We start from the raw sequence: 24,881 nt of genomic DNA, 5'->3' as shown, positions 1-24,881 counted from the left end.
AGCAACAAAAAAAAGGTTTTTTAGCACTTTTCTTCTCTTTTAAAGATTGATTATGATAAAATAATATTTTTTAAGGGATTTATGCATCATGCATAATATTCATTACTACAAAGTACATATTGCCTTTTTATGTGTTAAATAAGAAACATTAGTCATAGTTTAAATGCTAAAATTTAAATACCTCACCTCTTTCCCTTTTTATTATGCAAAATTACCCCCCCCCACTCGTTCCTTACCTCCACTGCAAGAAAAAAATCATCTTTTGTTTTTAATAAACAGTATAGAATTTATGCTCATTAAAGCATCATGTATTTTTATTTATCTAACTGAAGATTGTTCTTGACATGAAACACTGTGTATTGGACTTATCAAATAAAAATAACATGTTTAATTAAACTGTGTTGATCACTCTATGTTATAAGCTCTATTAAGTGATTAAATATCGAGCACTCTAGTTATTCTTGTGATCATTTATACACATTGCTCCTCATAATTCTGGGTGGAGCTCTCTTATCAACAAGAAACTTATCAAACACAGTAACAACAATGGCCATGGACAGGATCATCTTTGATTATTCTTTAAAGAATATACCTGTTCCCTCAAGGTTTAAGTACGAGAAGGAAGTAGCTTTTAGACTGCAGAACTTTGCCAAAAATCTTTCTTTTAACCACTGGGCCAGATGCACAAACCAAACAAATATACATAAACCTTCTTTTGGCCTTAAATCAAACTTTTCTATTCCATTGTATAAGGAGGCCTTCGAATTAAAACCATTCAAAGAAGACCTTGTTAAGTTAATTTCAAACATAAAATATCGTCCACAAACAAATGAGTTTCAAAAACGCCTCAAAAATGACTGCAATATAATAAGAAACTCACCCGACATAATAGTTAGTGCAGACAAAACAGCTAATTTATACAAGATGAATTTAGCCCAGTATAAGAACCAACTTCTGGACAACATAACTAAGGATTACAAGAAAGTAAATATAAATGAGGTGAACAACACTAACCTAGAGGCAAAAACTTTAGCCAATAAATTTGATGTGGCTAAAAAAGCTGAAATTCTTTCAGACACTTCAAGCTTTATAACAATCAAAGACCATAAAGAAGACTTTCCTGGTCGGATCAAATGCAGACTTATTAATCCTTCAAAAACTGAGATTGGAAAAATAAGCAAACACATCCTGGCAAAAGTCAACAAAGAAATCAAAGCCAAAACCGGTTCAAACCAATGGTCTAGCACAAAAGAGGCTCTGAATTGGTTTAAAGAACTAAACAACAAACAAAGCCTTACATTCTTTCAATTTGATATTGAATCATTCTATCCAAGTATTTCAAAAGAAACCCTCTTAAAAGCAATTAATTTTGCTAAACAACATACCTGTATCAACCAAGATGAAGTAGATATCATCATGCATTCTAGACAAACATTCTTATTTTCTGATGGTGAAGCATGGGTTAAAAAGAAAGGCGAAAAATTTGATGTTGCTATGGGCAGTTATGATTCAGCAGAGGTTGCTGAACTTGTTGGCCTTTTCCTTCTCAATGGCCTAGAAAACCTCATACCCCAACAATATATTGGCCTATACAGGGATGATGGACTAGCAGTGACAAATTTGAGTGGCCCAGGCGCCGAAAGTTTGAAGAAAAAAGTCACCCAACATTTTAAATCACTTGGCTTTCAAATAACCACAAACATATGCATAAAAGTTGTGAATTTTTTAGACACAACTTTAAACCTTAACAATGGAACACACAAACCATTCAGGAAAGAAACAAATCCTCCATGTTACATTAACACAAAGTCATGTCACCCTGCTAATGTAATCAAACAACTTCCCAATATGATAGAAAACAGAATTTCTGAGCTATCAAGTAATCAAACGATTTTTGAATCAGAGAAAGCCAAGTATGAAAAAGCTTTAAAAGCCTCAGGTTACAAGCATACTTAAACATACAAACAACAACAACAAAATCGAAACACTTTGCCAAAGAACAGAAAAAGGAAAGTAATTTGGTTCAATCCTCCATACAACTCTGCAGTAAAAACTAACATTGCCAAGGAGTTCTTAAAGCTAGTTGACAAACACTTCCCAAAAAACTCACCACTTCATAAATACTACAACAGAAACACATTGAAAGTTTCATATTCAACAATGGCTAACATGGGAAGTATAATCCAAAGCCATAACAAAAAACTACTGGGTGAATCAAACCTACCTACAGAAAAGGGTTGCAACTGTAGGAATCCACAAGATTGCCCCCTGGATGGAAAATGCCTTACAGAAAGTTTAGTATACAAAGCCCTTGTCACAGATGAAACAAACCAAACTAAATACCAATATATAGGGCTGTCTTCTGGACCTTTTAAAAACAGATACTACAAACATTTGCACTCATTTAGACACAACAACAATGGTACTAAGCTTTCTGACTGCATTTCAAAGCTTAAAGAACAGAACAAGCCACACAGCCTAAAATGGTCAATAAAAGCCCTTGCAACGACTTACAACCAAAACTTCAAGAAATGCCAATTATGCCTGACAGAATGTGTTTCCATTGCCCATGCTTCAAAATCAACCACAACATCACTCAACATGAGAAATGAAGTCTTCAACCACTGCATACATCGAAAAAAGTACTTACTGGACCAAACTTAACCTTATATGGCCATATCATAGCAATTTTTTTATATATATCATGCATAATATTCATTACTACAAAGTACATATTGCCTTTTTATGTGTTAAATAAGAAACATTAGTCATAGTTTAAATGCTAAAATTTAAATACCTCACCTCTTTCCCTTTTTATTATGCAAAATTACCCCCCCCCCACTCGTTCCTTACCTCCACTGCAAGAAAAAAATCATCTTTTGTTTTTAATAAACAGTATAGAATTTATGCTCATTAAAGCATCATGTATTTTTATTTATCTAACTGAAGATTGTTCTTGACATGAAACACTGTGTATTGGACTTATCAAATAAAAATAACATGTTTAATTAAACTGTGTTGATCACTCTATGAAATATAGTATAAGGTAGAAATTAATGATTTTTCTAAATAAGAAATGATTGAAAAAAATAAATTCGATCCCTATCACTTTAGAGGACAGCTGCTGACCCCCAGTCTTATGGATGAACCTAAATACATGTTAAAGATAAAAATTACCCTGAAAATTATACAAAAATGTTTTTTTATGTGTTAAAAAAATTCATTTTAAAATCTTGATTTTGAGGATGATGACCTTTCAGATGCTCCTGTTGGTGGTTATGGTGAGCCAAATGTTATCTAAGTACATGCCCATTACAACAACTTGTCTATTAACCTATGTACCATTTTTTGTAGTCATAGCAGCCTCCAATGGAGCCTTTCGACAAGAAATATAACCATCTTCTAAAAACTACAGTATTCACCTTATGAATTGAAGTAAATAAAATTGCAATTCTTTTCTTTTTTAATAATGCTGGGCTGGAGGATGCTATAACTACAAAAATTGGATCATAGTTTAATATATAAGTTGTCATCATGGACATTTTAAAATAGATTTTTTCAACACATAAAAAAACATTTTTGTATAATTTTCAGGGTAATTTTTATCTTTAACATGTATTTAGGTTCATCCATAAGACTGAGGGTCAGCAGCTGTCCTCTAAAGTGATAGGGATCGAATTTATTTTTTTCATACATTTATTATTTAGAAAAATCATTAATTTCTACCTTATACTGTATTTCATAATAATTAATGCATAAATCCCTTAAAAAAATATTATTTTATCATAATCAATCTTTAAAAGAGGAGAAAAGTGCCAAAAAACCTTTTTTTGTTGCTTTGTTTTGGATTTGCATAATATATTTGTTCACCAGTATTACCCCCAAATGCTGTTTTTGAGATCTTGTGCTTTATTGGTGCTGACTAATTAAAAAATAACAGTGGAATTTTGTAACCAAAAGAGGCATCTACATTTCATATTTATTGTAAAATCATCTTAAATTAATAATAAAGCTGCTATTTTGAAAATTCAGTATTGCATAATATGTTTGTTCGGGGTTTATTTGCAACCCCAATAACCTGAATACATTGAGAATATGGACAAACGTTTGAAATAATTTATTATAGATTACTAGCAGCTGTGCTCCTAGGTGGCTCTTTATTCAAAGAATTATACGTGGGGCAGAAAAATAGCCTAAAACCATCTGCAGGTGAAATCTAATATTAAAATAGCCTAAAACCTTCCTTTGACAAATAAGAAGCTTTACTGTAAAGGAGGACCATATCAGTGCAGTGGTTCGTGAGAACCTTTGCTACAAAAAAGCTTACTACTTTATATTATAGGATAATTACTATACAGTTCAATGATGTTATTTAGTTGCTACGCCCAAGAAATCCAGAAATAAACCCTAAAGCCGAGGTATGAGAAAGTAGAGCCGCCCAATAGGTCCAGCGGTTAGCGAAATCTAAAGCTTCATTAGGGTGGATAGAAAGTTTATCTTATTATAGATACTTGATTCTTACTTAAAATGAGATTTTAAAATGGATATATAAAAAGATAACTATCCAAGAGTTTTATTTTGTACAAACATCACTGGATTCAAATTAATTACTGTTCTTGAATTTAAAAGAATTTTGATGTGAAAAAAAATAATTTAAAATCGTCTGGATCTCAGATAAGTAGTCGTATGTGCTTACAAAGCTGCAAGTTTTAAAAATCAACAAATACCCAGAGAATACTCCAATTGAAAATCCCTAAAAAAATCTATAATTCATAATATTTTCTAGTATTTATTTTGACACATTTAGTCGCTTAAAAGGCGTTTAATAAATGAAATTCTGGTGCTTGCTTACATGTGAAGACCGGAGCACCGAAACCCCCCCCTCCCCCGCTTAGTTTTGACAAAAATCAAAAATAAGGGGGGGGGTAGTTTTTTACCCCCCGCTTAGTTTTGACAAAAATCAAAAATAAGGGGGGGGGGGGGTAGTTTTTAACCCCCCGCTTAGTTTTGACAAAAATTAAAAATAAGGGGGGGTAGTTTTTAACCCCCCCCCCCTTAATTTTGAAGAAAATAAAAAATAAGGGGGGGGGGTAGTTTTTTCACTGTACAACACGCCAGAAAGTTGAGTGAGGTAAATCAAGTAAATCCAGTATACCAGAGTGAAACCTTATTAAAGGGATATTCATGTTTTGGGGCATAATTTCCTTATTTATTGACTGATTTTAGTAATTGATGTATCCCTGAACAGAAAATAAGGAGGAGGGGGGCCAGTAAAAGGTTTTAATTTTGCGCAAAACTTTCTGGCGTGTTGTACAGTGAAAAAACTACCCCCCTCCCCCCCCCTTATTTTTGATTTTCTTCAAAATTAAGGGGGGGGGGGGGTTAAGTCTTTGCCTTGCTGAGCCCTTTTCCTCCTTCCTATTTTGTCAAAACTAAGCGGGGGGGGGGGGGGTTTCGGTGCTCCAGTCTACCACATGTAAGCAAGTACCGAAATTCTTTTAGTATTATATAAAAGCTCAGTAAAACATTCTTGTAAAAATGGCGATATAAATATTTCTCGTATTCATTCGAATCCGGTGGATAGGAACCGGTTCTCATCCATACGAAAAAACTATGTCTAGCATCGTATTATATCCAGCTTTCTACGAATATAGAAATGTACAATAATAAGATTAAAACCAGAAATAATAACGATGCGAGAAATAACTATTCACTTGTTTGAACAAACTCACTTTGAATACCCTTTTTTGAGTTATACCAGAAGATCAGTTTTCACAAGAATAAAAGAATTCGAGTGTTTCTGGGAATCGGATTTTAATTAATGAAAGTGGAATTTCTTTCACATCGTCGTTTGATTTTGTTTTTGGCTATTCTAGACCATTTGTGTCAGTTTTAAATATTTGAAAAGACGCCTTTAAAGTTATTTTAAGAATTCCGCCCTTCGTATTTTTGCCTTTTCCTGAACGTGATCATATGTATCAATTTAGTTGAGAAACATAATTTTGGAAGCCGCTTATGGGGCCTAATAAAAATTGACGTCATACAATATAAATGACGATTGATAGATAGGCCAGTATACATTTTACCATTGATCAATTAAAATGTAAACTGGTCTATCATTGGTCATATTACCAAAACAGAGTAACTGCATTTTTACTAGTTTCAAAAATACTTCACTTTAAATCTACAATACTCGTTCAAATAACTAAAAAACCTTTGAAAGTTATACTGAATCGATTAAATTTTTTTCAAGGTATCTATTATAATAAAAAACGGCACTATTATAGCTCCTAGTTGCTAGGGTTGCTAGGGTTTTGGATAGTCTCTCCCTCTCACTTTATTTTTGGTTATGAAAGAAAGATTTTTTTTTTGGGGGGGGGGGTTGGATTATACATTTTTCCTTGGGAGGTTAACCTTCGAAAATGTTTATAATGTATTCTGGCCTGCCATTGGTAACTTAGTCTGTGTATCGGCCTATTATTGGTCATTAGTATTGTCATTTTTTATTTCAATTTATGATTATTACCATTACCTCGCAGGCGACAAACGGATGCGCTACTTGTTAAGTCACAATAGCGGGTAATTTTTATTTCTGTCTTAACCATAACACTTTGGTTAAGTGTGACTTCCGAATTTGCGGAAAGTTCTAGAGATCTTGTCTTACGGACAAAACCCCCAACACCAGGAACCATCAAGTTTCAACAGCAGGTTTGAGTATAGATTTATTGACACAAACTATTTCAAAGTCCTGAAATTACAAAATCAATTAATACAAAATTCCAGTTTTTATATCCACACAATATTATTTGCTTTTTAAAAATCTTTTTTTCTACGGTTAAGAATCTTTGAGTACTTTGGCTTTAAAGGAAAATTATTTGGTTTAATAGATCATTGTTAAATGCATAAATATAAGCACATAAAAATTACTAAAACATAATATTTGAATCATAATAAAGTTTCTTGTGTAGCTGGCTAAAGCCTTTAAACTTAATAAATCCGTCCTATATGCCATACAACTATTTATAAAATGAAGAAAAGACTACCTGAAGTTCTTATGGTTTAAGCACTTGGCATACTAGGGTTATTCACGCACTCTGAGACCAATGATAGGCCCGACTCAATTCTCCGAAATCTTTATCCACACACATATAATTCAAAAGTAACGTGGAGAGACCCAAACATAAACAATATTCAAATGCCGCGACTCTTTAGGAAAAGGAAAGTTAAACAAAGACGACATTTTTTCTGGATTGGAATTATAGAATAAGGAAATTAATTTCGATCTTGATAAACACAAAGCTTCCTCGAAAAGAGGTTAAGACAATTTCAATACTTCCGTTTCTGTTTATTTGGAAAAATAATAATTGTACTGTTTAGTTGTAAATAATAGAATTTAATTTTAGATCCTTAAAAGTAATGATTAAACAAACACTAAACAAAAAATATATTTTTTCCTACAAAATAAATTAGAAAATAGGAACCATAAATATTATTTATTCAAAACAGATTATTCAGCAACATTCAATTTAACAAAACCTTCTGCTACAAAACTTATGTAAATTTTTATCTAAAATTTCCTTTTTAAACATTTCAAAATTTTCAAATAGTAAACAAATTTTAGTTTTTATGTTCGTAGTTTATTTTAGATGTCAAATCTAAACATATTTTGGAATAATGATAGTTATTTACGCATTGTACTATAAACAGCTTTCCACGGATATAAAAATGAAAAATAATAAAATTAAAACCAGTTTTGTTAGACCCAGACTAATTAAAAACTGGTATTAATTTAATGATTTTTATTTAAATATTCATGGAAAATTGTTTGTAATACGATGTTATGCATGATTTTTCAGTATGGCTGAGAACCGGTTATAATCCAACGGATATCAATCGGTTACAAAGCAATACTGGAAAAACGATTCTTTGAGGGAGATAAATTGTTCTAAAAATTAAAAGGCTGTAAAAATTTTAGTTGGTTTGTCTAAAGTTTGAATTTTAATTTTACGCCAATTAATTCTAAAATTATTCCTCGCAGATTTTTTTGCACAAACTTTTGTGTGTGCAAATTTAGATAATAGAACACAATTTTATTTTTAAATCTTCCAATAAAAAAATTATTTAACAATTTATTGGTTAGATATCACAAACAAGGCATTCTGAGAACTGTAACCCCCCCCCCCTCATTATTTTTATTAAATTAACTCAATCTGATTCAGTAGTTATCGAAATCTTAAGATAATTGCCAAATAATCACGCATTGAGGGATGTTTATTACACTAGTCCCCAAAGTTTTAAAAGTTTTCTTATTTGTTGGCTTACCAACTTTGGGATTTATTTTATTTGATTGATTGATTAGCCATAGTATCTTAGGGTTTGGACCTAAGTAGTCATGGAGTAGGCTGAGACACTTTTGTATAGCCACTAGGGCTATCAAGCTCCACATTTAAGCACATTATGACTTGACCTGCTGTCTCATGAGAACTACTCATTGTTACTTCACCCTCGCCGAGTATGGCAGGTGTCCCAAATTAAGTCACCGTAATGAATGACGCTCTCCGCAGAGGAGCTTGGGATAAGGGTAGTACTGATATTATGTACTTGACTAGTAAGTATCCAAACTTACTCAATAATCCCCTTCTTACACAACCAGGGGAAGTTGCATGAATGTATTCAACTGAGAAATTCGAGTTGCCACATGGGGACTAGAACTCGAACTCTCATCACCGTAATTCAGTGCGTTACCACTGAGCTACGATGCCCCTTTATTGGTTGGTTCGTTAGATTGGTTATACAAACGTTACAACCAATAATTTTGATTTTGTGTATTATCATTGGGGATGTACATCAATTTTTAAGCCATTGTCTTATCCCTAATTTAGATCCTTGCAAAAAATATTCTATTTTATATAACAGGATAATTTTGTACGTTTTTAAAATCTTCCTTGATTATAATTCACCCACCTGGAGATGATGAATTGGTGAGCCCGTTGTTTTATCAACGTCAACACTTCAGAATTTGTAAAACATAACAGCATTGACACAAAAAAGCCTGAAAAATAAATACGGTAAACTTTTTTTTTCGTCTATTTCTCTAAAAATATACAAAAAATTTAATTCTCGAAATATTTTTTTAAGAAAATTTCTTGGAGTTATTAAATTAATATAATTTTCTAGTCAAATGGCAACTTTTATTGACATATAATGATAATATCATTTCTCGTATTCATTAGAATCCGGTGGATAGAAACCGGTTTTCATCCATACGAAAAAACTATGTCTAGCATCGTATTATATACAGCTTTCTACGAATATAAAAATGTACAATTATAAGATTAAAACCAGTTTTTTAGCCCGTGCCTTCAGCACCCCGAGGCTAAAAAAACTGTTTTTAATCTTATAATTGTACATTCTATATCCGCGGAAAGCTGTATATAATACGATGAAAGAAATAACTATTCCAGTATGGCTTTGAAACCGATTAATATCTACAGGATTTTCTATGGTAATTCCTGAAACAATTAGATACAAATTAGATACAATTTAGAAAGCCAACTCAAAATTTGTCATTTTTTGACAGATTAAATTTTTTTATGTTTGATAAGTTTGGCTTTGCTATTTTGTATGTTGTCATCAAGAAAATACATAACTATATTAAAATCATTTTAAATCATAGAGTAGCTTCGCTACTAAAAAGCATAGTCCTACTTTGACAGAACAAAAGTTTATGTTCTAAATATAGGTATGTATTTATGTAAGTAAAGTAAAGTACAAAAAGTATTTCAAAGTGTGGAAAAAAACATCTTAGTAGAGCAGGGTTATACGTAAATGAAAAAACTTCGCAAACTTCTCAAAATTGTATAATATTTTTTTAAACAAACCTTCTTTAACATTAAAACACTTTTGAGGGTCAAAGGAGGAGTTTTGATTATTTTGGTTGATTTATTTATTTTGATGGTACGTTGTCTACATTGCAGACTGAATTTCACCTAAACTGAAACCAACCCAAGACTGAAATACACGAAAACCGTATAAAGATCTATAGAAAGCTTCGCTAAAAAGGAGAACTGAATCGGTGCAGTTGTATACGACAAACTAAAACTCTATCAAATAAAAAATCTATATAGGTAAATATCATTAGGTTTACTAAAAAATATTTCAATATAGGTTGGCTATTCCATAAAAATATTTATTTAAAACCTTTAGTTTTTTACCATGGTTGTCAAAATATGTGTATACAGAGTTTAAAGTTAATTTTCCAACTTTACAGACTTATTTAATTATAAGAACAACATATTGTTTGCATATATATGGTAAAGAAAACCAGGGATCCAAAGGGATAAGACAATGGCCGATAAATTGACGTACATCCCCAATGATGACACACAAAATTATCCCTTCTTTAGATTACAATTAGTGGTTGAAACGTTTGAACACTCAACTTAATAAACCAAACAATCAAAATTCAGTAAAAGTCCACAAAGTTGTTAAGCTAACGAATAAGAAAACGTTATTGTAAAAATTTGGGGACTAGCGTAACAAACAGCCCATTGTCCCTCTTTGACAGAAAACAGAAAAAAGGATGGATAAATAATTGGAAAAGTTTAAAGTTCCTTTTGTTTGAGAATTTAGTAATTTTATATACTATATTAAAGCCATGCATAGCAAATTACCCCCACCCCCTAAAATAATTTGAAAATAAGTTTGGAGGGGTAGCTTTTTTCCCTAAGACTAACCCCTGCGAGACTATCCAGTGCACAATTTATACTTCGATATAGCTTTTTTTATGTTCACATACAAATCCCTTTTTGTACAACTTACATATCTTTTACCTCCATTGCATTGTACACATACATATAGCTTCTTTACAAGGAGGGAGGGGACATTGGGATGATTATTGCACTAGTCCCCAAAGTTTATGATAACGTCTCTTATCCGTTGGCTCAACAACTTCGTTGACGTTTAGTGGTTTTTGATAAGTTGGTTGATTAAGGTGAGTGTTCAAACGTTTCAAACATTAATTGTAATCTGCAGTAGTGGTAATTTTTCGTATCATTATTGGCGATGTACATCAATTTGTCGGCCATTGTCTTATCCCTTTAGATACCTGGCTTCTTACATGCTGCCCAAACAGACTATTTCATTATTTTAGACAGGAATTTTTTTTAGTTGTTATGCTTAAAGTTGGTTATAATAACGATGTATTTTTCAGCTCCAATAGTATTCTATCATTTTTAAAAATTTATCGTCGGCCTTAACCGTTTGTTATACTTTGATGACATTTTGTAAAATTAATAACAAATTAGAATGCCGATAGTGGAAAAGTCAATTTTAAACAATCTTGAAAATCCGTCAACAAATAACAGAGACGTTTTGAAGAAAAAATAATATGATATGATCAGTGTTTTTTTTATTAAATAAAATAATTGGCTAATTCAATCCACTTACCCTTGTCAGAAATTAATCATTAATACCTATCTTTTTTTCTTTATTGATGTGTAGAGTTACATACCAGAAAATAATATTTCTAATGCATTCAGAATTATGTTGTTGAAGCAATGTTCTTGTAATTTGATCTTAATTAAGCAATATTTTACAAATAAGTCACTTTATAAAAGCATAGATTCACTCTATTGGTACATGTTTTTGTACAGTTTTAGCTCTTATCCTTGTAAATTTTTGTACCTTTTTAAAGGCGAAGCTTTTTATAATTAGGGTCGGTCCGTCCGTCCTAACGTCCGTAAATTTGTAACGGATAGCTTTTTTCGTTAATTTAGGCATGTTAGAATTGTCCTATCGATTTCAAACTTTGCATGGTGATTCCTGTAGTAGTTAGGTACGATTTAGAAAGCGTAGCAACTCTATAATCATTACCAGAATGTCCGTACGTCCATTTTTAAACATGTTGATTTTTAACTTTTTTAACAACAAATTTGTATGTGATAAAATCATCTGATTAATTTGATTTTTGGAATACTGATTCCTAGGACAACAAAGTACAATGTTATAATCAAAGCATCTCTATAATCAAGTCCTAAAAACGTAAATATGTCCTTAAACATTAACCTGTATTTAAGCAGTTTTTTAACAAATTTAATTAAAATTTTGATTCGACATTCATAATTTATGTTCTGATTTTTCAGTTCTGTCACACTACAAGTATAAATGTTCATTTGTCCTACCGTTTCAGAGCTTCGCTTTTATGGATGTTGTCATCCTTGTTAACTTACATTCTTTTCAATAGACTATATTTTCTACTACAATACCTAGAGAGTTTCAAGTTGTTCATACTATTCCACAAAATTATTTATTAATTAAACAAATATCAATCTATCAATACTTTTGATTATTCTTATTTAAAGTAACAGGATGTTTGTGTGGGTGTGTGTCTGTATGTACCGAGGTATCTTGCTAACAGCTGAACATATATGGTTCTCCTGTACAATGTAGCTTCTCATAGGTCCTGAGAAGCTTTTATAACTATATTGGTAAAATGTACTACCATTTTTTCAAGAGAAATCATCACTAGAAAATTAGGGGAGGGTCGAATTCTAACCCACCTCTCAAGTAATCCTAAGACCCTAGGGGCGTATTCGCTGGTAATTAAACACAGTAACAGGGATAGAAAACTTTCTACCAAATAGAAAAGGATGTTTTATCTTTATGAAGGGAGGGGACATTGGACTGTTTGTTACACCAGTCCCCAAAGTTTTATAAGAAAGTTTTCTTATTTGTTCGCTTAACAATTTTGGAGACTTTTTATGAATTTTCTTAGTAGGTTACTTAAGTTGAGTTTCAACCAATTTATAATTTATAGAAAGGGTTATTTTGTGTTATTTGAGATATACATCAATGGCTTATCCCTATAGATCCCAGACCATCTTGGTTTATCGATCTTGTAAGTCAATGAGAATATGTAGAATTATTTTATCTTATAAATGTCTGTCTCTGATGCCAAGAAAAAATTTTTCTCAGATTTTTTGCTGTTTTTTATGAAACATGTGCAAAAATGGCAGACAAGAATTTATTCATTCCAATGTCCAATGCAATGAAAATATACGGAAAAGTTTGGATATTCATGTTGACTTAAAGTCAACAAAACCGTAGCATATATAGCCTTAAACGTTGTAATTAATCTCTTCCAAAATATTTAACCTTTTTTTTTCTAGAGCCTTTATGAACCCTCCTAAAAATAAGTTGCAAAATAGACGGTTGTTGTGGGGTTCAAAGAGGTGTTTTACTCACTCCCCAAACTTTAAAACTTCCATTTTACCCATTTCAAAAAAAAATTTGAAAGCTCTCATTTTACACCTCTGAAAAAGAGCTTTGACGTCCATGATCCTGCACCTCTTTATTTTTCAATCTTTACTAAGAATTTACCTTGAAAAGAAGAAGAAATGGCGGACATAATTTCATAAGCATACTCCATGTTGGATCCACTCTCTGGGCGTACAGGCGTTAACAGGAAATATACACCCAGGATAGGCACTAGGAGTAGATAGATAGATAGTTAGATAGATAGATAGATAGATAGATAGATAGACGTGCAAGGTCCCCAACTAATCATAAGTTGGTTGGGCTCTCTGGTCGAAATTTCATTCTTACTCTTCATGGGGTAATGGCGCAATGGGTAGGGTGTTGGCCTGGTAATCTAAGGGTTCCCGGTTCAAGCCCCGCCACGTGCAAAATTAACTCTTGATGAATTGAGCCATACTGATGAGCCCTAATGACAGATAGACATACAGATAGCCAGAGGTTGTCAGATAGACAGATAGCCAGAAGGAAAGACAGATAGACAGGCAGCCACAAGACGACTGATAGACAGACATATAGACAGGCATATAGACAGACAGATAGACAGACAAATAGACAGACATATAGACAAACATATAGACAGACAGATAGACAGACATATAGACAGACATATAGACAGACATATAGACAGACAGATAGACAGACATATGGACAGACAGACAGACAGATAGACAAACAAATAGATGGATCTAGAGACAGAAATACATTCAAGAAATTCATATGAGATTAGAAAATACATTGAAAGTACATCCAAGTATAAACTACATTATAAAGAATTTTTAACTTTCTTTATTGGCTACTAAAAGTTCATATGTAACAGTAGGGTTATGTAAGTTATACTGATGTAATTTCTCTGCTTAAAAAAGAATTAATAATAAATCAAAATTTATAAAACTGTAGAGTTAAAGTTTTATATGTGCTTTTGGCAAAAAATAAATTTTTATGCAAAGTTTTATTTTATTGGAATCAAGCTTAAAAGAAAATGAATGTGAATATAAAATTTTATACTTAATATAAACTTATTGCAAAGTTCTAAGTTCAAGTACATTCAATACATCTTAAACAAGGATGACAACATCCATAAAGGCGAAGCGCTGAATAATAATTCTGAACTGAATAATCAGAATATAAAAGTATAAGAGTCAAAGCAAATATGTAAGTAAATTTAATGAAAAACTACTTGATACAGGATAATGTTTATGGACATACTTACATTTTTAGGACTTGATTATAGAGTTGCTTCGCTTATAATATTGTTCTGTGTTGTCAGAGAAATCAATATACCAAAAATCAGATCAAACGGATAATTAGATCACATAAAAATGTGTTGTTAAAAAAGTAAAAAAAATCAACATGTTTAAAATGGACGTACGGACATTCTGGTAATAATTATAGAGTTGCTATGCTTTCTAAATCGTACCTAACTACTACAGGAAACATCATGCAAAGTTTGAAATCGATAAGACAATTCTAACATGCCTAAATTAACGAATAAAAGCTATCTATCTCAGACGGACGTACGGACGGACGGACCGACCCTAATTATAGAAAAGCTTCGCTTTTAGAAAGAATTTTGAGACACTAATAGTAAGGCTTCCCACAACTCCGACACTGCTAGTTTGTACAACACAATCAATATTTAATAAAAGCCATAAAAGTTGTTAGGCCAGCGAATGAGAGAAAAACCAAAGTTGCAGTTTCCCTCAAAGTTTCAAGCGAGCAAAACCTCCCCCTCCCTAATTTTGAAATAGATTGAAAATAAGTACGAAGTTGTTTTAGTGTATTAGGTTAGGTTACTTTGGGTATAGGTGAAACCCCCAGTGTTAGGATTGCTTGGTAGTTTGAGGAAAAGCACAATACTAGTTACCTAGAAAAACAGCCGCTTTCGCTTGTTTCAGTGTTGCCTGATTTTTTATATTCCTGACAAATTTGATAACATTTCAAAACTGTTTATAAATTAAAAATATTTCTTTCAGGATGGCTTCGAAACCGATTTATATCCGCAGGACACACAGAAAACTGTCCCGAATTTGTATTAATTTTGAGGAACAAGACTCCAGTTACGTCATATTTTTCTTTCCCGAAAAAGAGAAGGGGGAAAGAAAAAAAAGGGAAGGGGGGAAGAAAAAAGAGATGGAAGAAAAGGGGGTTTTCCCAATCTCTTTTGAAGAGATTTTCTTCCCCCCTTCCCTTTTTCGGGAAAGAAAAATATGACGTCACTGGAGTCTTGTTCCTCAAAATTAATACAAATTCGGGACAGTTTTCTGTGTGTCATCCGCAGGATTAGAACCGGTTCTCAGCCATACTGAAAAATCATGTCAAGCATCGTATTATAGACATTTTCCCACATAATAAAATCATAAAATTAACAACACTTTTAAATGTGCTTAACTGTTTTTATTCTAATAATTTTTAATTTTAACATCCGTATAAAGCTGTCTATAATACGAGGCGATAAATAACTATTAGATGAAAAGAATATTACATCCAGTTTTTACTTTTAAATGTATTTTTCATAACAAAAACAGTTTTTTAGAAAGGCATAATGCTTTTCTTTCAATATCGAGTAATACAAAATTTTTTAACAGGGGATATTATTTTTTCTTTAACTAACTTTTAAATCTTTTTATATTGTTTTGGTTTTTTATATTCATGGATTTTTTAATGAATTTACGACTATTCTATGACCAACCGACAGAATGACGGTCATAAAATTATAATAGCGTCGCACCTTAGTGAAAGAATTGTGTTAAATAAGGAAAAAATAATGAAAAATGAAAGAATTTATGAAATACTCCGAGTTATAAAACCTTGGATGCTTTTTCAAGAAGGGATTAGGCAATGACAGTCAATTAAATCTTCAAAATATGCTACCAAAGCTCCAAAGCCAAATTCGATACAAAACAATTGGAGGATAAAAAATTTATCGGCCAGTGTCCTACCGGTTTGGCCGGATATCCGGCCAATTTCAATGTTAATGACGGATATCCGGTTATCCGTCCGGAAATCCGGTAATTTTCCGGATATCGTGCGTTGGCCAGATATCCGGCCGGATACCGGATATTGAAACTATTTGTATACCGGATATCCTGTATCCGGTATCCAGCCAAAAAAGTATCCGGCCCAGCCCTAGACCTACCCATATATCCCTGAATGCTATTAATCATATCTATCCTGCTAACATTGCATTATCATTCAAACAAGAATCACAACATCCACAAAAGTTAAGCATATATAAAATATTAAAACATTTTGAAACGTGAATTGAATAAGGAACATTTTTATGATTTAAAATCTTGTTAATGAAGATGATTAAAGTCCCTCCACGATAGAATAGCCAATGAGAGGCCTGAAACACTGTAATTGACCAATGGTAAAATTTATTCTGAGCTGGATTTTTAAACCATTTAAGTGGTGAACCAGATCGGGGTGCGCCGAATTTTAAAAATGCCGCGCTGTGATTGGCTGAAATTCGGCGCACCCCGATCTAAATCACCATTAAAATGATTTAAAGATCCAGCTCTGGCCTCTCATTGGTTATTTCATCTTCCTTGTTAATCAAAAAAGGAAAAGTGACTGCGCCCCTTGCAAGCATGTGAACTTAACTGGGTGAAAGGGTAAAAAAGTAGCACTTGAGGAAGCCTGCAGGAAATACACCGATCTTGCTCTTTTATAGGCAAAGGTAAGAGTACTTTTATAAAGAGGGAGGTATGGGACTTTAATTATAAAAAAAACATACAAAGAAAAGCCGTAGTATGAAATTCAAAGAATAGCAGTTTTGTGAAGCAAGTTTTGCATTATCTACTTTTCTGTATGACTTATCATACACATATTCACATAAGGAAACTTAATGGTTGCAGTTCAATCAAATTACAATTTTGAAAATTTGCAAAAGCCTAATACAACTGCGAATTCCGGGCCCTTGCAATTATTTTGGTTTGAACTAAATGAAATGTTTGAAATGGTATAAATTCCTGGTTGTTGCCACAGGTTCAACGCTTAGTTTCGACCTGAAATATATTAAAAAATCAGAAAATTTTTAGCTTACCATATATTAACGAGTTTTATAGTAGAACTGCTTCTATACAATTTGGATATGTCTAATCGTCTCTAGTCATTTTCTCCATAAACAATCAATGTCTGATTATTTTAAAAAAAAACTTAAAAATATGCAATATTTTAATAGAACTTTCTTATTTCTCCCTTTCTTACCCTCTTCCCTTTAGTAATATCAAAACAAGTTTTACACCAACTCTATGCCAACAAATATGTAAATTTCGGTAATTTCAAATTGAATTAATTGGCTGAATAGCAGCCCTTGGGTGGTGCTATACTAAAGAGAAATTAAACATTTCTACTAAAATTTATATAAGCCAAATACTAATTATTAAATAAATAGTAAACAATAATTAACATTAATAAAGAAAATAATATAAATTGTTATTGTGTTGATATTTAAACAACTTGCAATTTAAAATTTGTTATGAATCAAAATTATTAAATTTTTTTTTGTAAAATTGTAAATGTCCTACCAAATTCCATAGTGCATTTTAGTAAAAGAAAAGTTTTTCTGGTTTTGCCGCTAAAATTTTCCAATCACGTATCACCTTGTCAAAATGCCAGCATATTATTAGATGTCTTTTAACAAAGGAGACAAACGATTGGTTTAGTTCAGCGGCAAATTCATAATAATAATCAGACCTTCTTTGTGACAACTTTTATTTTTCAACTGCCAATTTAAAACATTTTAAACAAAACGGCTTATATTATAATAACCTGAGTATTCTAATGACATTCGCGAGGAAGATGATATTAACTATGATGACAATCAAAACTGGAACTCCAAGAATATAACTGCTCTCCCTAAATTAAAAATAAGGTTAAGGAGGATCGATGGTGCTTTCACACAAAGTTCTTGTTAAGCACTGATACCCCATGTCTTTTTCCTATGCCTATCCCCTGTGTTTAAAATTGAAAAAAAAATAATTCTAAGAGGATAACGCCTCATCTCCTGCCCAAAAGTAAATGCTACCTGTCCACGTCCATCCAACAATACATATTCTCATATAGTTGTCTGTATATTGCATAAGATATGATAGATGTACTTACAATTCAACAAATAAAGGTTGCGTGTTTATTATGAACATTCTCATAATATTCATCCCTTACCCAAAAGTAAATCCTACCTATCCACCTCCATCCAACAATACATATTCTCATATAGTTGTCTGTATATTGCATAAGGTATGATAATGAGTATGGGTACTCCCCATCCAAGCACCATGAGGCCTTTGATCCGTGACGTGTCTGCCTGAAAGAAAAGTAAAATGATTAATTTTCTACATGTAATACATTTTTCCCTGGAGAATGGGTTGTAAGCAAATAGTATTTTTAGGCAAAAATCTCTATAAATATCTATAATACAAAGTAGCTTGATGTCTGTCAGTCTGTCTGTCTGTCCCTTAAGATCTCAGTAACCAATGAATCAATCGGATTATACTCTTCAGGGTATATACCTATTGGTCCTGTGGTGGTTTTAAGCTATTTTCTTGGGGGTTGGGACACCCCCCAACCCCCGCAAAAACAAAAATAAATACCCCTCCGCATTTGTTTTTGAATATGGGGAAGTTAGTTTACATTTTTTTAATTACCTCTTGGTGCAAAGCTCCTAGAGGCTAAGGGCGAAGCTGCTAATTAAGGTATAAGATAAAGGAAAATATTTTTTCTATAGGTTAAAATTATTGATGGAAAAGTTAGGACACTGCTTGTTTGTACAACCTAATCAAAATTTAACAAAAACTAAGGAAATCAGTGTTATTTGAAAATAAATAAACATAAAAACCCCAATTTAAATCAGTTTGTCTATTTTAAAAGGTTTATTTACCAAACATAAACTCATTAAATCCTACTTTTGATAAACAAATTCAAAACTTTTTCCCCATAAAAAAGTCAGCACATTTTAAACTCGGAAAACAAAGAAAATTTTATCTTAAATATTTAATGCAATTTTTGTCTTTATTTTCCAGGGAAGAATTATGTACATATGGTTTAATTTTGTAAGGATTTTTTTATTGTTTTTTGAGTCATGGTGATAACAAAGATTAATAATAGTTATTTCTCGCATCGTTATGAACAGCTTTCCGCGGAAATAAAATGTACAACTATAAGATTAAAACTAGTTTTTTTAGCCTCGAGATGCCGAAGACACGGGCTAAAAACTGGTTTTAATCTTTTGATTGTACGTTTTTATATTCGTAGAAAACTGGATATTATATTATTTTGATGATATTTGTTTATAATTCATTGCCCTTTCTGCCATGCCTTTATTTTTTCAGCATTTTTCTTTTTTCCCATCTTTCTCATAGAATATTTATTATTTAGATAAAAATAACTCTAGTTGTAGACACAGACTTACATAGATTTGTAGCTACTCTTTAATTACTTGTTCAATAATTACATTTCTTATTTGTTACCTATTATAACAATATACAGGGTGGGCCAGATAAATCCGGACTTTTTCTTATTTTTAAACAAATGAACATAAAATCGTCAATTTTAAAGATTTTATTGAATTTTAAAAACTGGGAAGTAAACTAGGTATATCACCGCCTTTACCCGCCCCCTAAACCGCCCCCCGACCCTGGTCACCATGTCCCTGTCCAAGATGGCGAAGTTCTCATTGATATTGGCAATGAGGGAGGTCTTTGTGGTATAGGTGCGTCTATTGGTTCGTGCATTAATGGCGCTCCAGGCCCATAAGTCAATTGTATGAAGATCGGGGCTGCTGGGAGGCCACATCTCCTTAGGGACGTGAGTAACCGCAGGATCCAGATATACCCATCTTTCAAGCTACCATTCGACCCGGCGGCTCTCATTTTGGCCACAATTAAGCTAGAACAACGTTTTATACCTTTTTGGAAATGGCATGAAGATTAAGCTATGGTTATCATCGTAACACATAGTCTAATACGATTTTTAAGGTTCCAAATGGGCCCATGTAGTCGAGAACCGAGAAATTTTCAAGATTTTTTACATTTTTGACACCCTAAAATCTGCCACGTTTCACTTTGCCGGAGTTCTACGGCCAAACCAGATAGGATAGAGCGCTCTAGTCTTTTCTAGTGTCTTCTTTAAGTATCTAACAGTATATACAGCAAGTTTCATAAGTCTATCTCAGCTACAGATGGGCTGAGATCAGATTTATTGGGCCCATATTGAGAATCTAGGGTAAACTAGCGCTCATTTCGAATCTGCCATGTTGAACATAAGCGCTGCCAGCTCGGAGTACACGTCCTCCATCCTCCAAAAATTTTTATGGGCAAAAAGGTAATGACCTAAGCTTTTTATAGTGTGGTCAAACGTCCTGATTTGTCAAGTAGTTTTGGTGCTATGGCCGTGTGAAAAAAGTCCGGATTTATGTGGCCCACCCTGTACAACTATAATGGGTCTGTTATCTTATGTTTATAGGGCCTCTGTTGTAGGGGACAAAGTGACTCATAAATCAGCCATGTGACGTCATAAAAATGAGAGATATAAGAAAAGAAGTGGGAAAGAAAACCCTAAAAAAGAGATGGATAATCACTTATTTTTATGACGTCACATGGTTGATTTTTAAGTCACTTTGTCCCTCTACGCCTCAATCTAAATATTTTGAGGGGCAGTAATAAAGTTTAAGCTTGCCCCAAGAGGTTTAATCAATAGTCGACCCCACTATTTAATTTTAGTTTTAAAAGGAAATTTTTTTTTTGAGGGGGGGTATTTTTCATTTTTTTTTGGGGGGGGGTTAAGGTGTCCCACCCCCAAGTTAATAGTTATAAACCTTCCCGGGACCTATGAGAAGCTACCCTGTAAAGGAGAACCCGATCGGTTCAGCGGTTAGCGAGATCCTTCGCTACAAACAAACAGACAGACAAACAGACAAACAAACAGACATCGTTCTACTTTGTATTATAGATGTAAAATTTACATTTTTTCTGATGTGTGGCGAAATATGAATATCCTTATAATAAAGTAACAGGATGTGTGTTTGTCTGTGTGTCTGTCTGTCTGTTTGTTTAAACCAAAGGATCTTGATAACCGCTGAACCGATAGCTTTCTCCTTGACAGAGTAGCTTCTCATAAGTCCCGGGAAGATTATAACTATTTTTGGGGAGGGTAACACCACCCTTCAAAGAGAAATCACACAAAATTTTTTTTTTTTTTTTACGCACAGAGACTTGAACGCAACATAGATAGGTATCGTAGAGACTTGAACCAAAAAAAAAACATTTAAAGTGCCACTAGAGGCCTCTAGGGGGCGTATCCGCTACTTTTTAATATAACTAGCGGCTTCGCCCCTAGCCTCTAGGGGCTTTGCCCCAAGAGGTTTAATCAAACCAATTTTTCGTATTTTATATTTAAAAGAAAAATTTTTAAAAAAATTTAGGGGGGGGGGAAATTTTTTTTTTGGGGGAGGAATAGTCGACCCCACTATTTTGATTTTAGTTTTAAAAAGAAAAAAAAAATTTTTGGGGGGTATTTTTCAGTTTTTTTTTGGGGGGGGGGGGGGTTGGGGGTGTCCCACCCCCCAAGAAAATAGTTATAAACCTTCCCAGGACCTATGAGAAGCTACCCTGTAAAGGAGAACCCGATCGGTTCAGCGGTTAGCGAGATCCTTTGCTACAAACAGACAGACAGACATCGTTCTACTTTGTATTATAGATATTTAAATTTCCGAGGCCCTTTTATAGTGCCTATAAAAAATAGGGATAAATTAAAAAAAATTCGGCCTAAGTATCCATAATGACGTCATATTATTATAGTCCATTAGTCATTTGGGATTTTTCGGCTTTCAATTTTTTTAAATTGTCCCCTTTTTTACAGGCCCTATAAAGATCTTCTAAATCACCATAAAAACAAATTAAGTATACGTTTCTTTTGCCAAAATTTGCCTCAGTTACCATTTCTCCCAAAATGATTATAATTGTTCTTGTTTAATAAGCTTTGTATACAAAGCCGAAGAGTAATTAGACGGAAAATTAGATTTATAATGCAATATATTAACAAGTCATTTATTAACCTTTTTGGTGAGCGTAGACAGTATTTTTAAGGAAAATAACATTTATAAGATAGAAAAAATAATGGCATATCTTAAATAATGTGATTAAGATTAAAACCAGAGGGTTTTTTATATTAATATTCGTGTCTGTAATACGATTCTATACATGATATTTCAGTATGGCTGAGAACCGGATATTAGTCGATTCCAAGGCTATAAATTGTACATAAATTTAAAAGACTTTGCAGCAAAGTCTCTGCTCTATTCAGATTATTTTTTTTATAACAAGGATGACAACATCCATAAAAGCGAAGCACTGAAACGGTAGGACAAACGGACATTAACACTTGTATAGTATCTAAACTGAAAAATCGGAACATAAATTATAAATGTCGAATCAAAATTGTAGGTAAATTTGTTGAAAAACTGCTTAAAAACAGGATAATGTTTATGGACATACTTACATTTTTGAACTTGATTATAGAGTTGCTTCGCTTATGATATTGTTCTTTGTTGTCCCAGGAATCAATATACCAAAAATCAGATCAAACGGATAATTAAAACAATTGAAAATTTGTTGTTAAAAAAGTAGAAAAATCAACATGTTTAAAATGGACGTACGGACATTCTGGTAATGATTATAGAGTTGCTACGCTTTCTAAATCGTACCCAACTACTACAGGAATCATCATGCAAAGTTTGAAATCGATAGGACAATTCTAACATGCCTAAATTAACGAATGAAAGCTATCTATCTCGGACGGACGGACGGACGGACGGACGTACGGACGGACGGACCGACCCTAATTATAGAAAAGCTTCGCTTTTAAAAAGATTTCCTGCTTTTAAATTTGCTGTATACACTAAGATATTGAAATTGTTGAGAAATGTAAATAAATATTTAAATATTGTATATACTGCTTGTAGATTTTTTTTCCATACTAATATAAATAGTAAATACATATACACTCAGCTGCGCCTCCAGAATCTAGGGGCTCTGTATTTTAAAGGGGGACTAAAAATAGTCTAAAACCATCCATAGGGTTGAATCTAAAAACAAAATAGCCCAAAATCATCACAGATTCTTTAGAAGGGAGAACACAATTAATTCAGTAATTATTGAAATCTTAAGCTTCAGACAAAAATACCTTACTGCTTTATATAACAGGATACAAGCTGCTGCACTCCTAGAATCTAGGGGCTGTGATTCGAAAGAAAAAGGAAAGTAGGCAAACAGCCTAATACCAAACTTAGGTATAGCCTAAAACCAACCTGGGACCTATAAGAAGCTACCATAACATGAAGAACTCAATCAGTTTAGTAGTTATTAAAATCTCACCATATTACTTTAAATAATTATTTGGAAAAAAACTTTGAAGATATTTTAAAAGAAATGTCATCAAATGTTTTGTTGAGTTCAAAGTGCTAAATAAAATAACATGGCAAAACATCATAGGATGCTGTATAATGCAAAAAAAATTATATTAACCCTTAACGGTCGGGGGGGGGGGGGGGGCGTTGAACGTCACCCTCCGGTTTTTTCTTTCTCATTTTCAAGGTGCGGCAAGGGGCCGGACTGTTAAGGGTTAATTAAACTGTCTACATTATTAAAATTTACCATCCCTTTCGCTAAATATACATTTTTTCATCGAAAAATTATACTTTTGTGTCAAAGCATTAAGCATTTGATGGTTTAGAATATCAACTCGTTATACATTGATAGAACAAGGTAGACTTTTTTCAATCGTTTATTCCTATATATCAGAAACTATAAAAATGCCCTACATAGCTGCTGGAAGGTTCTCTTGTAGCGGAGACCTTCAAATAATTATGCCTTTGTAAAAATGTCTATTTTTAGTTTAATCTTAATTTGAATTTTGTATAGCTATTGAGTTGTTGATAAAAAAATTCCCCTAAAATACATAAATTTATTTCTGGGACTTAACCCACCCTAATTCTGTATATATTGCCTTATAAGTATGTTGTTGATCCCTCCCCCTAAAATATATATGGGGAAGGAACCTATTGTTATCGCATTTAACCCAACCTAATTCTGTAGATATTAATAAGAGTATTGTTAAAACTTTGTACCAATAAACTCGTGAATAGAATTTCTGTGTTATTGGGGTTATTAGCGAAGCTTCCCTACAATAGAAACCAATTAACGTCCGTCTGTTATGTCCGCGCTGCAGCTTACGTCCATCTCTCATTCTTACATAGTCCCCTTTGAGTAGAATCTTTCAGAATTTATAAAATATAAATTTGTGTTGGAAACGTAATGATCAAACTATCTTTTTGTTCTTTTTTACCGTTTAACAAATATTTTAAAATTATATTTAGATTTCAGATTAGTTTTAAACAACTAATCTTTGTTTTAATCTGAGTTGCAAATATTTATTTTAGATTTTTAATAGGTTTATTGAATACTTTTAAAAATCTTTTAACATATTCGAAATTATATTAATGTACAGCACAGTTTTAAATGTGATATCGAAATCACAATAAATCTATAAATATAGGTGTATAACCC

The 24,881-nt window shown here is 32.6% G+C and overlaps 1 protein-coding gene across 1 annotated transcript in view; it reads right to left on the bottom strand.

Moving 5' to 3' along the window:
* LOC145331265 (uncharacterized) overlaps positions 1-24,881 on the bottom strand; it is a 34,066-nt gene that overhangs the window by 4,808 nt on the left and 4,377 nt on the right. The window contains exons 3-8 of the mRNA XM_080175883.1: positions 18,501-18,625; positions 18,091-18,177; positions 17,292-17,324; positions 15,182-15,237; positions 13,381-13,488; positions 8,965-9,052 (exon numbers count right to left, since the gene is read on the bottom strand). Of these exons, the coding sequence (XP_080032009.1) occupies positions 8,965-9,052; positions 13,381-13,488; positions 15,182-15,237; positions 17,292-17,324; positions 18,091-18,177; positions 18,501-18,625 (497 nt within the window). The remainder of the gene's footprint in view (positions 1-8,964; positions 9,053-13,380; positions 13,489-15,181; positions 15,238-17,291; positions 17,325-18,090; positions 18,178-18,500; positions 18,626-24,881) is intronic.

This window comes from Acartia tonsa, chromosome 11, assembly GCF_053477335.1.
Source record: "Acartia tonsa isolate MP-2025a chromosome 11, ASM5347733v1, whole genome shotgun sequence".
In the NCBI taxonomy this organism is placed as follows: domain Eukaryota; kingdom Metazoa; phylum Arthropoda; class Copepoda; order Calanoida; family Acartiidae; genus Acartia; species Acartia tonsa.
This window is presented reverse-complemented; position numbering and strand designations above follow the sequence as displayed.